The sequence below is a fragment of the Asterias amurensis genome, chromosome 11 (assembly GCF_032118995.1).
Source record: "Asterias amurensis chromosome 11, ASM3211899v1".
NCBI lineage: Eukaryota > Metazoa > Echinodermata > Asteroidea > Forcipulatida > Asteriidae > Asterias > Asterias amurensis.
The window spans coordinates 2,931,648-2,951,341 of NC_092658.1; the positions used below are offsets into that span (position 1 = coordinate 2,931,648).

A 19,694-nucleotide genomic window follows, 5' to 3' on the forward strand; every position below is an offset into this window, starting at 1 on the left:
GAGAACATGTAGGTCAGCCCTAGTACTCAATTAAAACATTTCTATTATTTTCCATTGATGCAATATCATGCCTGGTTTATAAACCACCATTTTAAGCAATATATTGGTGGGTTTTTTTTAAGTGATTTTGTCACCTTTTTTGTTTTACTGATTAGTTCAATGTTTCTACTGTTCTGCATTTTTGCTGTTTGTCTCTGTCTGTTTGTATTATTCAAATGTGTATTTCATACTGAAAGTAGGTAAGACTTGAATGTACTTTTTTTTATTGATGAACGGAATTGTAAGTACAAATATTGAGAGGTAGTGAGTTCCAGCATCTGGGTCCAGCTACTGAGAAAGCAGCCTGCATGTTTGAATTCCTGCTGTATTTTCAAATAACACTCTGAGCGGAGGCTGCTTCGGTTTGGCATGCTGAGATCAATTATTTGTGTGTTGCTTGTATAATAACTGCGTCGGTATCTGCCAATGTTAAACAAGCTTTTTACTAATGTGTGTGGTTTGGCTCTCCTGAGAACATTTTATACGTCGTTATTGTCTTATTGTTAATGCCCTTTTCTGGTTTATTTTGATCTCATTAATGATGCCCTCTTTATTGTTAATGCCTTTAAGTACTACATTTAACCGGTTTATTTTGATCATACAAATTATGCCTTTTTATAGGTTTCTCGTGCTGTTATTTATTGTTAATGCCTTTTTTAACATTTCTTGTGCTCATGTTGTAAATTTTAAACATGATCTTTTACGAGGAATTTAACATAATAATAGTGGCCATTGATAATGAGCCATGTCTGTCTAAGAGATATTCTCGGCGCTGGAGAGATCCAGAAGTGTAGGCCTACCATAGATGACATTTAAAAGCACAAAAATAGGTTTTCAAATGAGTTTTGAAGCTGGTATAATGTAGTTACTCGTCTAAGATCGGGAGGGGGTTCTATCCATAATGCTGGTCCAGAGTTTGAGAAGGATCAGATTCCCCATGAACAGTTTGTACGTGGAATGTGAAGAAGTTTGACGTCAGATGAGCTGCCTGGGTGGCTCCAAGGTAAAATTCAGGTGTTTTTTTGTGATGCACTCATTTTCCGATAGATAAAGTCTTCATGAAAGTGGGAGAAAGTTATAACTCTCTAACCTCACTTTTAAGTGGTGTAAATTGTCGTTTGATTTGACAGCCCTCTTAGTCTTTCAGAGCAAAATGTTAACGTTTGGATGTCCGACACTAATGTAAATGAGACGTTGTTGTGAATGTGCTATAATCAGAACTAGCTATTATTATTGTTTGTCAAAAGGTCAAATTTAATGATGTTGTGGTTGAATATCAAGGAATTTCAGGAATGAACTTAACAAATTCCTGCATTAAAACAAAAAAAAGTAAAGAAGGTATATTTGAAATGTGAGGGTCTTTTTGGACGTCAACAAATTTCACACTAGAAAGGTATCAAATACAGCGGGGATTTTACACCATTTTGGGGTAAAGACTTAATTGTGACCTATCTATTAGATAATAAGGGCATCACAAAACTGAATGAGATCTTGGAGCGATTCTTCAAAGGCAAAATACACTCTATGTTAATTGGAAAATTAAGATTGTTATAATGCTATGTAAACAATCAAACTACGGACCTAAACACTTTCCAGATTAAAATTTTGGGCCATAAAACTGATGTCTTGTCACATAACCACAAACTCCGAAGTGAAATGTTTCTTAAAGGCAGTGGACACGATTGGTAATTACTCAAAATAATTATTAGCATAAAACCTACATTGGTGACGAGTAATGGGGAGAGGTTGATGGTATAAAACATTGTGAGAAACGGCTCCCTCTGAAGTGGAGTAGTTTTCTAGATAGAAGTAATTTTCAACGAATTTGATTTCGAGACCTCAGATTTAAAACTTGAGGTCTTGAAATCAACCATCTAAACGCACACAACTTCGTGTGACTAGGTTGTTTTCTTCTTTCATTATTATCTCGCAACTTCGATGACCGATTGAGCTCAAATTTTCACAGGTTTGTTATTTTATGCATATGTTGAGATACACCAACTGTGGAGGCTAGTCTTTGACAATTACCAATAGTGTCCACTGCCTTTAAAATGCTTTACACTATATCAAAGCTGCTCTAAGCTTCTAACCCTAAGTTTTTAATGCCATTCATTTTATGAGTGATTACCAAATAAATACTTTCTCTTTTAAAGGCACTGTACTAAAAATAAGTATTAGCATAAAAAAATGCTCCGAGCAATGAAGAGCTGTTTATAGTATCATTGTGAGAAATGGCTCCCTCCAAAGTAACATAGTTTTTGGGGTAATTTCTCCTAAATATTTGAAGACATCAGGCCTGAAGCCTTTTATTAGACACTTAAAGCATACACATTTGTGCAAAAGGGTGTTTTCATGTTCATTATTCCCTTGTAAGTTCAATGACCAGTTGAGTCCAAATTTTCACAGGTTGGTTATTTTATGCATATGTTGAGATACACCAAGTGAGAATACTGGTCTTTGACAATTACCAATAGTGTCCAGTGCCTTTCCAGGAGTTTGCATAATAGACATCCAGATGTCATTCAGAGAAGCTTTCCAGAGTTACCCCCCAATGAATACAAAGATATGTATCGTTTTTATGTGACAAATGCTGAGTCTGGCACACCTATTCATCACATGATTTCATTATTTGTCAATACTTACTCCACTGCTTGCCTTCTCCATTTACACCGAGCCAATACCGGACGCAGTGTCAACAAGTTATGTGTACCCAGTGCAGATAGCATTTGATGTACAAACCTATTCTAGACAAAGAACTTATTTAAAAAACTATGATGGGACTGAAAGACCTCAAGCCCTCCCCCAACAATTAATATTGAAAAAGATGATTCGAACATACTGATCGAAATGTCTAGTTGAACCCACCAGGTTTTTTTCAGAACCGCCCCAACTCATTAGAGATAATCATTTTATGGTGTTACCGCAAACCTTTCCATCAAATATTGGAATTAACGTTCAACAAACATATTTTAAGTAGGATTTTAAACTTTACATGGTGGAATTACGATGAAGCTAGGTTTGCTGTAACACCATGTAATTATAATCTGTAAATGAAATGGGGGTGGTTCTGAAAAGAAGGTTTCAACTCGACGTTTTGATCAGAATGCTCTCATCGTCTTCTGAAGAAACATGTTTTAAACCTTAAAGGCAATGGACACTATTGGTAATAACTCAAAATAATTATCAGCATAGAACCTTTCTTGGTGACGAGTAATGGGGAGAGGTTGATGGTCTAAAACATTGTGAGAAACGGCTCCCTCTGAGGTGCCATAGTTTTTAAGAAAGAAGTAATTTTCCACGAATTTGATTTTGATACCTCAGATTTAGAGCTTGGGGTCTCAAAATCAACCATCTAAACGCACACAACTTCGTGTGACAGGGGTGTTTTTTCTTTCATTATTATCTCACAAGTTCGATGACCGATTGAGCTTAAATTTTCACAGATTTGTTATTTTATGCACATGTAGAGATACACCAACTGTGAAAGCTAGTCTTTGACAATTACCAATTGTGTACAATGCCTTTAAAGGCTGATTCATTTAAAAACTATAGTGGGAACTAAATAGCTCAAGCCCCCCCCCCCCTTACCAGATTCCTCAGAGTCTCCCCACCCCCTCTCACTACCCCCCCCCCCCCAAACCTGCCACTCATCTCATTCTACCTCATCTTCTAAAGTTTACACAAGCAATTTGCTTCACATTATTTGATGAAGCAGAGTAGTATGGACAGTAAACAATTTTAGCTTCTAGGAAGAACATACACAAACAGGATACCCTGTATAGATAAAAACAGGAACACTGCTTGCTTTGGGCGGTGGAAAGCTGTGGTTGTTTTTGGCGGGAAAGCTGTGGGAACTGTTTTTACATTTGTAGGTATTTGTGTACATTTGTTGGTACAAAGACAGGATTATATCAGTTGCTCTGTTTGGTTTGGGATGTGGGAAGTTTGGTTTTCACATTTGTGAGGAAATGTTTGTACATTTGTTTAAAAATATCTTCCTTGTGGTACTGGATGGCACAAACAAAATATGCCACAAAAAGTTTCTTCCTATGGTGATGGCACATAAAAGTGAGCTAAGTTCATGCATAGTCAATTTATCATAGTGGTTTACATTATTTCTATACCTGAAATGTTGATATTTCAACTTCAATATTATATTCAAAAGTTAAAGGAACATTGCAGAATTGGTTTTTGCTAACAAAACAGTTGCTGGCAGTGTAAGCACTTTATGTAATCAACCATAAACATTAACTGACAAACATGTAGAAGTTTGAGATCGATCGGCCATCTGGGTCGCGAGAAAATAGTGAAAAACTAATTACAAATTTTGCACTGCATTGATGCCAAAATAAAAATGAATAAAACGCTCACTGAGCGATAAACTCCAAACGCGAAGTTAGATTACTTATTTCTCATCAAAAATGACATTTCAGACAGAAATATTTCAAGGGATGTTTTCAACTATCATCATCATTAGACCGTGTAAGTTTTATGTAAACCTGTGATCTTCACGATTTTTGTTTCTTACCAATTCTGTAATGTTCCTTTAAATATTTTTGCTCTTGTTTAATTTTAATCAAACCATAACTGTAAATCTAATTCATGAAATAGTGGAGAAAGTGTAGTTTATTCTTGACAAATTTGTATGTAACTGTAGATTCATTACCAATACACAGTAGTTTGCTGTAGATTCGTTTATGAATCTGTAGAAAACTGTTTAATTTGAAAAGACAGTAACAAACTGACGACAAAAAATCCAGCCAGATTTGTTAATTTTCTCATTGAGTATTAACGGAAAACCAAATGTTCGTCATAGCTGTCTTCAACGCTGAACCATAGCCTAATAACTGCAAGTCTGAGTGATACATATACAATTAAATTCCAGACAGGTCTTGTGGTTTGTATTTAATTCTTACGCCACATTTGAGTCAGCGTGACCCAATCACTTCCTGAGCGAATCCATCCCTTTATCTTTCCAGTGCTATCCAGCTGGCTTTTCTTGTGCTTTCATTTGTTAGCATTTCGTCCTAAAGCCACAAATACTCTCCTCAAATGAAACTACCTTGGAATCCCATATCCTGCCTACTGTATTTTACTGGTCCCCTTTTCTCTACCCCGTATCCTGGGAAACAGGAAAGCTAGCCAAACAGGAAGATGGTGATGTCCGTATTGGGACCACGTCAGTACACATGCACACAGGATTTGCTCTAGTTTATTGGTTTTTTGGTTTGTCATTCCCATCTTTGCTTCCCTTTGGTTTTGTTTTTGTAATTTTATGTTTTTTTTCTTTCTGAGGCTTTTCAAATCAGAGATAAAACTAACATCATTAAACAAATATTTAATGGTATGTGTAAAGCATATGTAATGGTAATACTTGAAAGATGCCTCAGTTTAAACAATTTATTTTATCATGCAAAAGAAGTTCACCACATTTCAGCTCTAACATCTTTTTTAAGGGATAAAAAGAAATTCAATTTATTTTGGAAAGGCCTTAAGTTTTGACCCTTGCAAAGTCTTTCTCAGGCTTTTGGAAAAAAGGCGCTCTTGTTTTCAATACAAAAAGAAATGTTACTCCATTTTTTAGGTCTTCTTCCAAAGGAAGTTGTTGAAACTTTCCCTCCAGACTTATCGCTATCCAATCCAATAAAGGTTTTACTCTATTTTTCAGCAGAAGCTTTAGCTCTTTCTTCCAAAGGATTTGAAGTTGTTCAAATCATAACTTTCCTTGTTTCATTTACTTACATACTTTGTTTATTGCTTTTCAATGCAAAACATTTTACTCCATTTTTTTTCCCCAAAAGTTTTAACTCTTTCTCTCAAAGGAATTTCAGTTAGTAAAATCATGACCTTGCTTGTTTCATTTCCCTACAGACATTGTTTATCGCTATCCAATACAAAAATGTTTTACATCACTTTTCAGCAGAAGTTTTAGCTTTTTCTTCCTAAGGAATTGAACTGCCTCTAGCTACCAGGCAGTCTTGGGGGTCTAGTTGACACTGCTCCAGAATTGCAAAGGTCATGGGTCGAATCCCACCCAATTAATGCCTGAGATTTTTTTTTTCCACAGAGCTCTGGAAAGTAGGCCTACTGAGTATAGTAATCCGATGAAACAAACTTGGTAGCGCCCTCTATTGAAAACTACCAACTGCGGTGTCATTGAAGACACTGTAGCAAATGGCTTGCGGTGCTCAACACTTGCGTGCCCGGTGCGCATCGGATTGGTCTATACAGTGATAGCACACATCGGTGTTTATGGGTAAAAACGAAAACTAATAAGGAATTATTCCTTATAACAGTTGTTAAAAATCATTACTTTTTCTGTTTGATTTCCGTACAGACGTTGTTTATCGCTATCCCAATGTTTCTGGACTCCAATCCCTTTTCGGACGACGAAGTTGACGAGGAAGAAGGCAAAACCAAAGGCATGACCAAAGGCATGGACAGCGTCCTGTCCGTGTTCCAGATGACCTTTGACCTTCTGCTAGACCTGGACATCCATCCGCAGATCACATCCCAGCTGTTTGCGTATTTGTTGTTCTTCACCAACGCCTCGCTGTTTAACATGCTAATTGAGAGAGGTTAGAACAAACAAATCAAAATAATACATTGAGATTTGAGGTGACCTCAATGAAATGCTGGGGAAACATTTCCCTGATTTGTGCTGGTATGAACTGCAGAGCGACTACGTTTCAAACTGCAGAGCTTTCAGATTGCAAGTAATACGAACTGTATAATAAGTAAATAAAGTGAGTGCAACTTTACAAACATTTTTGTTTTAAATGTTAAAGCTCTTCTCAACATAACTCAAAGTTGTAAGAACTGACAGTGCATTAGTATTTTAGTAAAGAGTTACTGAAGAAAAAAAGCATTCTCAAGGCAGTTTTCCTATGCAAAGGGCATTTTCAGGAGATCAAAGAATTTTTCAACTGGAACATTTCAAAGAGCATCATGGGCACCTGGGGCATGGAGGCGGTTGCCTCTGTTGCCCCTGTGAAGTATTGTAAATGTAGGCAGATCAGGTTATTTCCGCATACAGTTCTTGGCCAAGGGTCCCAGCCCAAAAGCAAAAGATAAAAACAGTTTACCCAAGTCGTAACTTTCTGATTTCAGGGAGTAATGGAAAGTTCTACAAGTGGTCCAAAGGAGCTCAGATGAGAGGCAATCTGGACGTACTGGAGACATGGCTGAATGACCATGACCTTGAAGACCTGACTAAATACTTGACCAGGGTATCAATGGTCATTGACCTTCTGGCCACGCCCAAAGTTCAACTCATGCAGGTACGCACATCAATCCAGAATTTTTATTTTTTTATTTTTTTTACTTTTCAACTATTGCATGCATTCTTGAAATTGCGACAAACAAAAGATCGAAAACGTTTCTAATGAATTATTTATTGTGATGACTCAATTGCCCTTACCGATTTTGGATTGAAAAATAATTTAGGGTTGAACAAACAGAAATGATTAGAAATGGACCTGAACCTGTGACTCCTAGATTAACATCCCGGTGCTCTACCAACTGAGCTATCTAGCTCTACGTTATCAGTCTCTGTATTTTGTCAAATAGTCAGAAGCCATGCAACCTGTGAATGGCCGTATAGCACAGGGAACCCATCAAAGGTCAACCTGGGAAGTGGCCTGGCACGTTCATCTGGAAGTCCCAGGTTCTAGTCCTGTTTTAGTTAATTCTTCTTTAATGTTCAACCCAAATTTGTTTAATATTTACCTTGTCAGTTTTCTTTGTGGTTTGATGACTTGATATTTAAAATAAAAAGTTGCATCTAATGCAATTAATTCCTATCACTATTTGATAATATGACTGTTCTGGTGATCTTTTAATCTTGCAGGCAGATTGGAGTTCCCTCCAGCGTGATTTCCCATCTCTGAACACGCTCCAGATTCATCATATCTTGAGCAAGTATCAACTCGGACCTAACCAGACACGCCCAACGGGATGGCTGCCTGCACAAGAGGTTCTTCAGGCTGCCGCAGGAACAGGTCAGAAATCCCTCCTAATCAAATGCAAATTCCAAGCATTTGAGTTCCAATCGCAGAAGTATTCTAAGCAGAAGTATTCAATTTTTTATCTTTTGATAATGTAATTTTAGGTATGTTTCTCTTTTTAAATCTGTGATGGTTAGCTTAAAGCCATAAGACACTTTCTAAACAGAACAAAAACTAAAAGTTTACAGATTTACTTACAGGGTTTACAGAAGATAATGGTGAAAGACTTCTCATGAAATATTATTCCATGAAATGCTTTACTTTTTGAGAAAACATTAAAACAATTATAAATTCTCGATATTGAGAATAACAGATTTATTTTAAACACATGTCATGACACAGCAAATCGTGCGGAAACAAGGGTGGGTTTTCCTGTTATTTTGTTTGTTTGTTTTTTGTTTTGTTTTTCCAAATATCACAATAAGTAATCATAAAACATACAAGAAAAAGGGTGACCCATTGAGCATAAATTTCATAGGTTTGTTATTTTATGTATAATAAATTGTGATACACGAAGTGTGGGCCTTTGGACAATACTGTTTACCAAATATTGTGCGATTGCTTTAAGAAAAAGCTTCTTGCTTTTTAAAATGTTGACTGTTATTGTTTATAACTGTTTTTGTGTAAATAATTTGTAATGAATATATAATTTGTAATGAATTGTGAAAAACTGATGGTTGACAATTACTTGTGTGTTTACCTTTTGGAGTTTAAAAAATCTCTCAAGAAAAATTGGGCAAACATGGTTGAATTTTGGTTGAAATATAATCATAACCTTTTGTAGGTTTGTTTGTTTATTTTGTAATTCTCTATATATATATTTTCTTCAATACCTACATTTTCCTGGTCTCTTTTATGGTTTTGTTATAGTGTGTCATCAATTTTTAAGCGTTTTTAAATTGTCATTTTATATAATTACTGTAAGGTGATTACTCTTTTAGATAATTATTTGGTTTCCTTTTGGAAAGTCCCCGGGTTCGTTTTGTTTGTGATTGTATTTATTTGTCTTCTTCTTGTTGAATGACTAAATTAATAAATAAATAGACTCAGCAAATTATTTCAAATCCTAAAACATTTTCTATGTACCACCAAGTATTTAAGACATTCTCCCTCCAAAACCAAACGAAAAGACAAGTTTTCTAAAATCTTGTCGTCTTTTCCTTCACTTTACGCAGAGAGGACCTTAGAGAGGTTTGACAATCACCCGGCTCTAGCTCTGCCCAATCAGGGCTTTGAGCTGGATCTCAGACAGCCAATCAACAATGAGTATTTCATCGGCCATTTGCAAGAGTTGAGCAGACAGCTGCCATATATCACGTTCAACATGGGTAGGTTTGACCTTTCTTTCGCAAAGTAACGGAAATAATTTTAAGACATGATCTAGAATGCCGGGTGAGGGGTTCTGGATTTGAAGCATGGCCAGGGCCCAATTTCATAGAGCTGCTAAGCACACAAAATTTGCTTAGCAAGAAATTTCTTACTTGATCAAAACAGGATTACCAACCAAATTTCCATTTGTTGCATATTGCTTGTTATTGGTATTCAGCTGTTGTTTGCTTACCCTGAAAATCATGTGGAAATTTGGTTGGTAATCCTGTTGTTTTTTTCAAGGCAAAAATGTTATGCTAAGCAAATTGTTGTGCTTAGCGGCTCTACGAAATTGGGTAGTGGGAGTAGGATTACTGAGTATGCTGTGCTTATCACACATCAGTTAAGCAGTAAAACCAAAATAATATAAACTCATAGCAATTGTGAATTAAACATTAATTATTTATTATGTTTAAATTTGAAATAAACACAGGTTGTGAAGAGGATGTCTTTGACATGGAAGTGAAATCATCAGCTGCAAAATCAAACACAGAGAAAATTCTCTCAAGTCCACGCAGGAATCCAGCAAAACCCAGCAACAACCCGCAACTAGATGCGGAATCAGTCGCTGTTGATGTCTTAAAGCGCCCTCTGGAAGTAGAGCAAGTCGTCCCCATCGCTGTTGCCAACACGGTGAGAGTACCACCGACTGAGCTCGGAGTGAAGTCATCAGACGAGGACAAGATGAGCCCCCGTGTGTTTCCTGACAAGCCACCGATTTCCGCCAAGCCCTCAATTCCCAGCAAACCACCATCGATCAAAAGTCGTTCAAAAATCAAGAAGGACTTGCCAAGTCCGACGAGCCAATCAAAAACAGACAGCAGTTTGGTGAACCGTGCCGACAGAGTTGACGCGGGGAATGTTGCGATAGCAACCATACCCTCGATCACCATGACAGTGGATGATGACGCGCCAGTGGAGGAACCTTCTAAAGAGAATACAAATCAGAGGGAGGTGAAATCAGCCGTTTCAAGCAACCCTGTTGGTATGTATGCCAATAAACATTATCTCCCTGATTGTTGTACATAAATCTCCCTGATTGCGCAAGAAGCAAATGTTGGCAGTTCTGATATTGCAGGGATGGGATATTGTACACATTTAATCTTATTTCACACCTTTTTAAGCTGGCCATGGCATGTTGAAAAAAGGGTGTTTTTGTTTAAGTTTAACAAATTTTTTTAAAGACAGTGGACACTATTGGTAATTGTCAAAGACCAGTTTTCTCACTTGGTGTATCTCAATGTATGCATAAAATAACAAACCTGTGAAAATTTGAGCTCAATTGGTTGTCGAAGTTGCGAGATATGAATGAAATAAAAAAATACCCTTGTCGCACCATGGTCACGAGTTGTGTGCTTTCAGATGCTTGATTTCAAGACCTCAAATTCTAAATCTGAGGTCTTGAAATCAAATTCGTGGAAATTTACTTCTTTCTCGAAAATTACGTCACTTCAGAGGGAGCCAATCTCACAGTGTTTTATACTATCAACCTCTCCCCATTACTTGTTACCAAATGAGGTTTTATGCTGATAATTATTTTGAGTAATTTTACCAATAGTGTTCAGTGCCTTTAAAGATATGAAGAAATTCATTAGTGATAATAATAGTGTTTGTAAAATGTCCATGAAATCCAAGTGAACTTTCAAAGTTGAATCACCATTATTTGTTAACATACCTCCTATAATTTGGAATCTGGTGTCAGATGTTTTTTTGTGACAGACTTTGTCTGTCAGCAGTGACTCTCAACTCTGCTATTATTGTATTTTTACAGGGCATGAAAGTTCTCCAGAATTCGAAGAGCCAAAGAAACCTTGCCCAACTTTATCTTCATCTACCTCGCTGACCTCATCGTCGCCTCTCATCACCACGGAGACGGAAGAAAGTTCATCCCTGCCAAATAAGAAAGATCTGGATGATGTCTTTGTGGTGGACTTGGATAAAGGGCAAGACGGGGTTGGGCTTGGACTCATCGACGGAATGGTATGTTGGGGATTCTTTTTTATTTGAAGATGTGATGTTTTGGGAGTTTATTGAACAGAGAAATTCAGATTGTTTTGTTTTAATTTAGATTGTTTGTGGTTGTATATTTCCAAATATTCTAATTTATATTCCTTTAATGCTTTGAAATTAAAAGTTAGTTTGAACTTGGTCTTACTCTTAGTTCTCCTTCTTGCTTGAGCAAGAATGGAAGAAACACATGGTATCTGGTTCTATGCTATTTCCTGGGTTAAGTTCTAATTTAAATTTGTTTCTCTTGAAAAATGACAGCCCCTCTGACAAAATGTTTTCTCAAGAGAAGTCCGACTCCCTACAATTTAAAAACTGTAGGGTGTGGACTTGCCCTCACAAACCAAAGTTGGTTATTTTATTTTCCATGAAATCATTTAAAGTAGTTAAGTTTTACATTGTGTATTGACTGATTTGGGGTTTTATAGATTTCAGTTTTTTGTATCTGACTGGTATTTAAAGACACTGGACACTATTGGTAATAGACCGATCCATTAAGCTCCGCCCCATTGCGTACTGACCAATCACAACACAACGAAGGTCCGACAAATAAGGTCCGACTTGCGTGCGCGTATCTTGGCTTATTTATTTCTCGAAAAACTACGTCACTTCAGGGGGAGCTGTTTCTCACAATGTTTTATACTATCAACCTCTCCCCATTACTTGTAATCAATAAAGGTTTTATGCTAATAGTTATTTTGAGTAATTACCAATAGTGTCCACCGCCTTTAAACCAAGTAATGATCTAGTTTGGAAGAGAAAGGTGGATCTGAAGAGAGCTGATTGGTCTATTCTTATTTTGAGAATCCCCAATTCAGAATTTGGGGAGTTCTTAATTTTTATCTGATTAGATTCAGCATGTATTTCGGAACAGTTGTTCACACTGAACAAAAATTGGGTTGATCTACTCTCAGTATTTCAGCTCAGTAGTGTGTTCTTACCATTGTGGGGGGATTTAATCGTAATTTTATCCTTGCGCCACCACATAGTTCAGGCATAATGGAGGTCAGCAGAAACCAGATACACTGTTTCTTTTTCAGTAATGAAATAACACCTAATTGGGAAGGTGGGTTGCATGAGAATTAGATTTTGCAATGAATTGTATTGTGTAACAACCCCCCTGGGCATTGGTGTCAACTTTCCCTCTGAACTGCTGCTCCCAAAATGCTGCAGAGAGTGTCGGCGTCAGTCCCAAGCAGGGTGAATTTTTAAGCCATCGCGACTTGTCAGAGCTGTAATAATTCGGTGAATCTCATAAGAGTGACCTGCACTTTGCAATATATGGGTCATTCTGAGGCTAATGGTTCAAATAGTGCACATTTTCATATTCAGTTCGGTTTTTTTTTTCTTTTCTTCATCAATGAACATTATTTTGATTATGACATTTTATATATAAATATGTATATGCAATTTTGTATACCTCTTTTTTGTTTGTAGTGTTGGTATTTTTTAAAGCTGTTTCATTATGGAGCAGCCCTTTTGTTATTGCCTAATCTAGAATAAATTAAGTTTTTGTTATTGAATTAAATTGAATTTAATTTAATTGGATGTTAATGAAACTTGAAAATAATGATGACCGGGTGAAACATGACAATTAAATTTAGGTTGAGCTGAAAATTGGTGGCCAGGTTGTCATAGTGGTATCTATCCTGGTCTTTCACCTTTAGGACCTTGGTTCGAGTCATGGCGAGGGTATGACTGCTTTGGTTTTCCCCGGAATAATTCTCTGGGGTCTACCTTCCTTGTGTTCTCTCCACATCGGGTTCTTGGCTAGAGTGAACTAATTCAGTTTGCTTTTCTGAGTGTCCTCGGCTTCACAATCAGAATAATATTAAATTAATTAATTAAACCCAAATTTTAACCGATTGAGTTAACATCTAAATAAAGATAAATTAACAATACCTCTTTACACTAATAATGTGTAATAATATGTCATTCTCTGTCTCTTTTGTTTAACCAGCACACTTCACTGAGGTCACAGGGCATCTATGTACGCAAACTAGTACCCGATAGTACAGCAATGCAGGATGGCAGGATGAAGATTGGAGATAGGATCTTGGCAGTGAACGGCACCAGTCTGGTTGGGGCTGATTATAACAGGTAAAGAGAGTGTGTAGGAAAAGTAGCTGGTGACTGTCACCACACTACTTTGACGTTACTGCTGGAGGCAAATTGTTCACTGTGGTCCAGTGGTTAGACTGCAGGACTTGCAATCACAAGGTTGTGGGTTTGAATCCTACCAAGCTAACCGTGGTCCAGTGGTTAGACTGCAGGCCTTGCAATCACAAGGTTGTGGGTTTGAATCCTACCAAGCTAACCGTGGTCCAGTGGTTAGACTGCAGTGACTTGCAATCACAAGGTTATGGGTTTGAATCCTACCAAGCTAACTGTGGTCCAGTGGTTAGACTGCAGTGACTTGCAATCACAAGGTTGTGGGTTTGAATCCTACCAAGCTAACTGTGGTCCAGTGGTTAGACTGCAGTGACTTGCAATCACAAGGTTATGGGTTTGAATCCTACCAAGCTAACTGTGGTCCAGTGGTTAGACTGCAGTGACTTGCAATCACAAGGTTGTGGGTTTGAATCCTACCAAGCTAACTGTGGTCCAGTGGTTAGACTGCAGTGACTTGCAATCACAAGGTTATGGGTTTGAATCCTACCAAGCTAACTGTGGTCCAGTGGTTAGACTGCAGGACTTGCAATCACAAGGGTTATGGGTTCGAATCCTACAGAGCTAACCGCTGATTTCATTGTCGTCTAGTTACAGAGTCATTTTTGGGGGGGATCTGTGCAATTCATAATCATAGTTATTAAAGTATATTTGTATGAGAGAGATTGGCTGTTGACAACTTGGCGTTGATATCCCCTTGTAGGGTTCCCATGATGGCTAGATCATCTGACCAAACAAACAAACAAACAAACAAACAAACAGCCTATTTTTTTTTCTTTAGGGGTGTTAATTGTTTTTCTTCAAATTTGTATTCTTTGATTTCAGGGCCATGCATCTCATCAGAAGTTCAGGTGTAAAACTGCGTTTCTTAGTCGCTAAATCTGAGCCATCTGTGGCCTTAAAGATAAGCGCCTCTGTCTGCTAAGAAGGAACCCAGAATCTGTGTCATCCCAAACGGTGGTTTCTTCAAGGAGGAAGACTCAACTTCCTCCTCCAGTAAAGCAAAATCCTAAAGAATGGGCGACTTTTGGACGGTCCTTTTTAACAGTTCTCGCTAGTAGTGCGCGCGCTCAGACCTATGCGCGCAGTATTAAGCATGTGCATTACACACTACAATATTTTAGCCCCGCCACCGGTTATGCCCGACTGGTTAAATGCTCGAACTCTTACTGCAGTCACACAGGCATGATAGTTGTCTTAATTTAGTTTGATTTTTAATGTTTTTGTCCTTGGAATATAAGATAAATTGCGATTAAATACATGTAACCTGAAATGTCTATTAACGCCTACACCATCGTGTGTACATGTAGGTCAGCCATTGTACACGCTAAAATATTCCAAAGAAGGAGCAAATATCCCCCCCGTAGTCACCATTTATGAAAAAAATTCTAAGAATTTGTAGAAAACAAGTAATAGATTGTGTCCATTAATTGTGTATATAGATGTAATAAGAATAATTTGTATGAAAATATATAATCCAAAAATTTCAAATCTTTATATTTGGTTCTAGAAGTAATACAAAATAATTGCTGAAGCTATTTTAATGTAAAGTTTTAATATCTTAATGATAGACAAATTAATAGTTTGACATGCCAATTTTTACCCTTTCTGCATTGACTGATCAAGTTTGATAAATCTTGTATGGTAAGGTTTTTATAATTTATTAATTTGTTTGTTTTGAGTCTATATGTTATATTTCTTTGGTTAATGTATTAGTTTGAAATTTGAAAAAATATTGAAACAAAATACCATGATACAATCCAATATGGTTTGGTCATAAATTACCTTGAGTGTGGGCTTCAGCATTGCAAAAGGGAACTGGTAGTGGGAAATACCAGCAAAAACAACCTGGAATTTCAATGTTGATAATTTGCCTCGGAAAATACTCATAAAGAAATTATTCAAATGAGGATGGATATGAGTCAAGTCTTTTTATCTAGACTAGCCTTCACAGTTGGTGTATCTCAACATAGGCATAACATAACAAAACCTGTGAAAATTTCAGCTCAATCGGTCGTCGAAGTTGCAAGATAAAATGAAAGAGAAAAAACTCAAAATAATTATTAGCATAAAACCCTTACTTGGTGACGAGAAATGGGGAGAGGTTGATGGTATAAAACACTGTGAAAGTGACATAGTTTTTCGAGAAAGAAGTAATTTCCCACGAATTTGATTTTGAGACCTCAGATTTGAGGTCTCTAAATCAACCATCTAAAAGCACACAACTTCGTGTGACAAGGGTATTTTTTTTCTTTCACTATTATCTCGCAACTTCGATGACCAATTGAGCTCAAATTTTCACAGGTTTGTTTTTGTATGCATATGTTGAGATACACCAAGTGAGAAGGCTGGTCTTTGACAATTAACAATTTGTTTTTTTTTCTTCTGTTTTATTATGATTTTTTTGTTGGTAGTGCTTTCTAGAGGAGACACAATTTACCGACGCAACCCTTTTTGCAATTTCAAACTTTTAGTGTTATTTCCTATTTGCTTAATTTTTTTAATTTTTTTTTTCTCGTTTTTGAACAATCCAAAACCATCAATTTAAAAATAATGACAGTTCTGAATAGCACCCTAATACTTTAGGCTTTGAAGAACTTGTGAATTGTAAATAATAGTGTAATTATAATTCTTATATTATGTAATATAAACAATATTAGAATGTGACCACTATGATTCAGGCTGGAACTGAATTGAAAACTAAAAATTGTTAACTGAAACAAGTTGGTATAGAAGGATCCATTTACTTGGACCAATAAATCATAACCTTTTATATGTTATTTTATTTTACATGTTTTTCCTGGCAAAAATTTTGCAAACATTAAATCAGTTTAACACCCAGCTTTATCAATTTTATGTTTCAAAATAAATGCTGCGATGCACAAGCACTAAACAGTCGTTCAAAAGAAAGAATTTGATTTTCAACAGTTTAGCAATTACTGTTTAAAAAAGCAAGAGGCTGGCCCACCAATCAAGTTTCACCATTTAAAGCCATTTGACACTTTCTGAACAGAACAATAATTAAAAGTTCACAGATTTATAAATAACTTACAGGGTTGAAAGAAGGTAATGGTGAAAGACTTCCCTTGACATATTATCCCATGTATTGCTTTACTTTTTGAGAAAACAATTATCAATTCTCGATATCGAGAACAACGGATTTATATAAGTTGTGATACACGAAGTGTGGGCCTTAGGACAATACTGTTTACCGATGTTGTGCAATTGCTATAAATGCAACTGAAGGAAAGTGAAAAATGGTAGTCTTGAATGCCAATAAATGAAATAGAGTGGACTGAAACAAATTCCTGAATAAATAGAAATGATTGTGTGCACAAAAATGAACTTAAATGCAATAGTAGCAAAAGAAAACCCGGTTGAACTAATAAAGGAATTTGAACTTATGCAAGTGAAACTGCATTGAAGTATGCTTAAGTTGATCAGGAAAACCTTGTTTTTCCCCTGTTTTTGTTGGATAGCGATTTCTATGATGTATGCCTATCCTATGGGAAAAGATTCTGCAGAACTATCAACCCAACTAAATTATATCCTGGTTACATTATTTGTATATTTTAACAGTACTATATCTGTAATGTTTTATGGAGTAATATTTTGCTTATTGTGTGTGGTGTGATTGTAATTTTAAGATTTCTTAAAACAATAAATATTAATATATTATACTCATATTTTCTGTAATAATGTTTGTCAACTTAAAAATATTGTTCGCACATTAAATAATATACATGGTACATTACAAAATGAACCAGGAAATGTTTTTGTCTGGTTGTTGTTGTTGATACATCCTTGGTATACCAGGATTCAAGTTCAAAGGTCAAGAGGTTTTATCTTCAAGTACGCGCTAATCCTCCAATCAGATTCGCAGAATGGAGTGGTGATAAAAACCTATATTGCACGGCTAATATCACTACCATGCGTATTGTGTGTTCTATGTCACGCGCCAAGTTTGCTTGAAGATAAATACGTTATCACACGCGCGCTCATGGAAATACCGAAAATATAGCGCGTTGGATATGGGACGCAGAAGCGCTATATTTTTCCGTATTCCACTCGCGCTTGTGTGATAACTTATAATATAGGACAACCATATGCTGCACAGGTCAACTGAATTTGGTTGAACTGGTTGGTCAAAAGTTACTAAGTGCAGAGAAATAGGTAGGAATTGGTTATCTGACCAATGTGCCACGTCATTCACGTTGTTGTAACTGGTAAATGGTTATCATTTTGCTCATCTAAGTAAAGTACCAAGCTGAACAGGCTAACAGGGGAATGACATCACCCTTATGAACAGAGTAGAACCCCACTAGTCAGGGCTTTTTTTATGTTTTTTTAATTATAGAATGACAGTAATTAAAACGACCCTGATCCGAGTGGCATCATCAGTCTCTGATGAAACAGTATGTACATTAGAGTTTGAACAATCACGACTGCGAGTTAAAACACTTGCCATTTCAACATTAAAGTCACCTGGAAGTGGTATTTTGTCAAACCCAAGCTTTTGTCACTAAAATAAGTGTTTTGATGAGTGGAATATGAATAAACAATTGACTAAGGTTTAAAAAAAGTAGTTTCCATGTTATTTACAAATTTGAAAATAAGCCCGACCCGAGAGGGCGCTGATCGTGACGTCAATCGAGGCGCGATGATAGTGACGCTTGGCGCAAGCTAAAAACATGCCCTCACGTTAGGCAAATGATCCTCTGGTTTCGTTCTGTCTCTCAGGTACCTTCTTCGACTTCCCCACTAGCTGGAAAAATTGTTGAGATGGCGTCATGTTTTAAAAGAGAACTTTTCTCTTTGTGTCAAAATGTGTAGTGTATTCCGGATTCTCGAAGGACGACGGCTCATAGTGTTTGCTGCACAGCGCTGGAAAAGACTTGCAAACTGACCCCATCTCTAGTTATTTTGCTGCATCCAGCAGCAATACACTTGGTCGGCATTGCCGGAAAAATGCAAGAAAAAAACTTTTTCAAAACGTACAAACTCACGACTAGGACTTGAATGTACTTGCACGTACGTGTGTTCGATCGAGGCAAAGTCTGCCTCGATTGACGTCACAAAAGGGGTAGACGGAGTCACCCCCACACAACTTTTTTTTTTTTTTTAACATATAAATCGTTAAAAACAATTACTCCAAAAATTATTTTATTGTTCAGAAACATATACTCTAATGTTTGAAGAAAACAAAATTCTATTTCCAGGTGACTTTAATGTATTTGTTTGGTAGAGAGGTACAATCAGCGCGGGTCTTCAGCGTGGAATGTCACATGGAAACTGGAGTCCTTTGCTAATGATGATGTATTGGCCTACTTCGCAAGGATGTCATCTAAATTAACCAAGGCACATTTGCCGGGCCCATTAGCCCATCTAAAGCAGAGGAGTGATTGAAGTACTGAAAACGTTTTTGCAGTAAAGCACTTAATTTGGCAGATGAGAATCAATACTATGAGGTTTACGCAGTCACTTCCTTACAACCTGCAAAGAACGACTTGCACAGTGGTAACGCTGATCTGGGTGCTGGAGTACATGTAATAATAACTAGTCCTTATATATAGGGCATTTTACAATAACTGTACTAATGCGCTTGACATTAGTGCCCTTGTCAATGGGCCAATAACAGCTCTCTGGGCAGTATACAGCCCGAGCTGTCATGCGCTCAGAAGGCTTTTTAAAACACAGCATCAACCTCTACCCTTTTATACACCCCCCCCCCTCCACCCCCCGGTCGCGGGAAGCAATTTCAGTAAAGCATGTTGCTCAAGAACGCACATGTCTCGACCTGGATTCGAACCCACATCCGAAGACTAAACCACCCAAAACTTCAGTTCATGCTCTTAACCACTCGGCCATGACACCATGCACCATGAGAGAAAGACTGCCATGTGGTTGGCAAGCCATGGGCATGCTTGACTGATTAAATACCATATTCATGACACAACACAAGATTATCACCCAAGACTGGTCTTTGTTTGAGACCAAATCTTAGTGGTCTTGGTCTTGAGCACGCATAGTCTCAGACTTCCTGGTCATGGTCTTGATCTTGGACCTCCTCGTTAAACTGTCATTCTTGGTCTCTGACTGACTGGT

At 37.1% G+C, this 19,694-nt stretch overlaps 1 protein-coding gene across 3 annotated transcripts in view; it reads left to right on the forward strand.

The window, feature by feature from the left end:
* The window catches only part of LOC139943823 (ras-associating and dilute domain-containing protein-like), a 54,165-nt gene extending 37,678 nt beyond the window's left edge, over positions 1 to 16,487 (forward strand). For all 3 annotated transcript variants that reach the window (XM_071940652.1, XM_071940653.1, XM_071940654.1), the window contains 8 exons: positions 6,377 to 6,617; positions 7,150 to 7,319; positions 7,889 to 8,039; positions 9,221 to 9,373; positions 9,847 to 10,398; positions 11,185 to 11,393; positions 13,381 to 13,520; positions 14,415 to 16,487. In XM_071940652.1, the coding sequence (XP_071796753.1) occupies positions 6,377 to 6,617; positions 7,150 to 7,319; positions 7,889 to 8,039; positions 9,221 to 9,373; positions 9,847 to 10,398; positions 11,185 to 11,393; positions 13,381 to 13,520; positions 14,415 to 14,514 (1,716 nt within the window). In that variant the 3' untranslated portion in view covers positions 14,515 to 16,487. The remainder of the gene's footprint in view (positions 1 to 6,376; positions 6,618 to 7,149; positions 7,320 to 7,888; positions 8,040 to 9,220; positions 9,374 to 9,846; positions 10,399 to 11,184; positions 11,394 to 13,380; positions 13,521 to 14,414) is intronic.
* Positions 16,488 to 19,694: the final 3,207 nt, after the last annotated feature.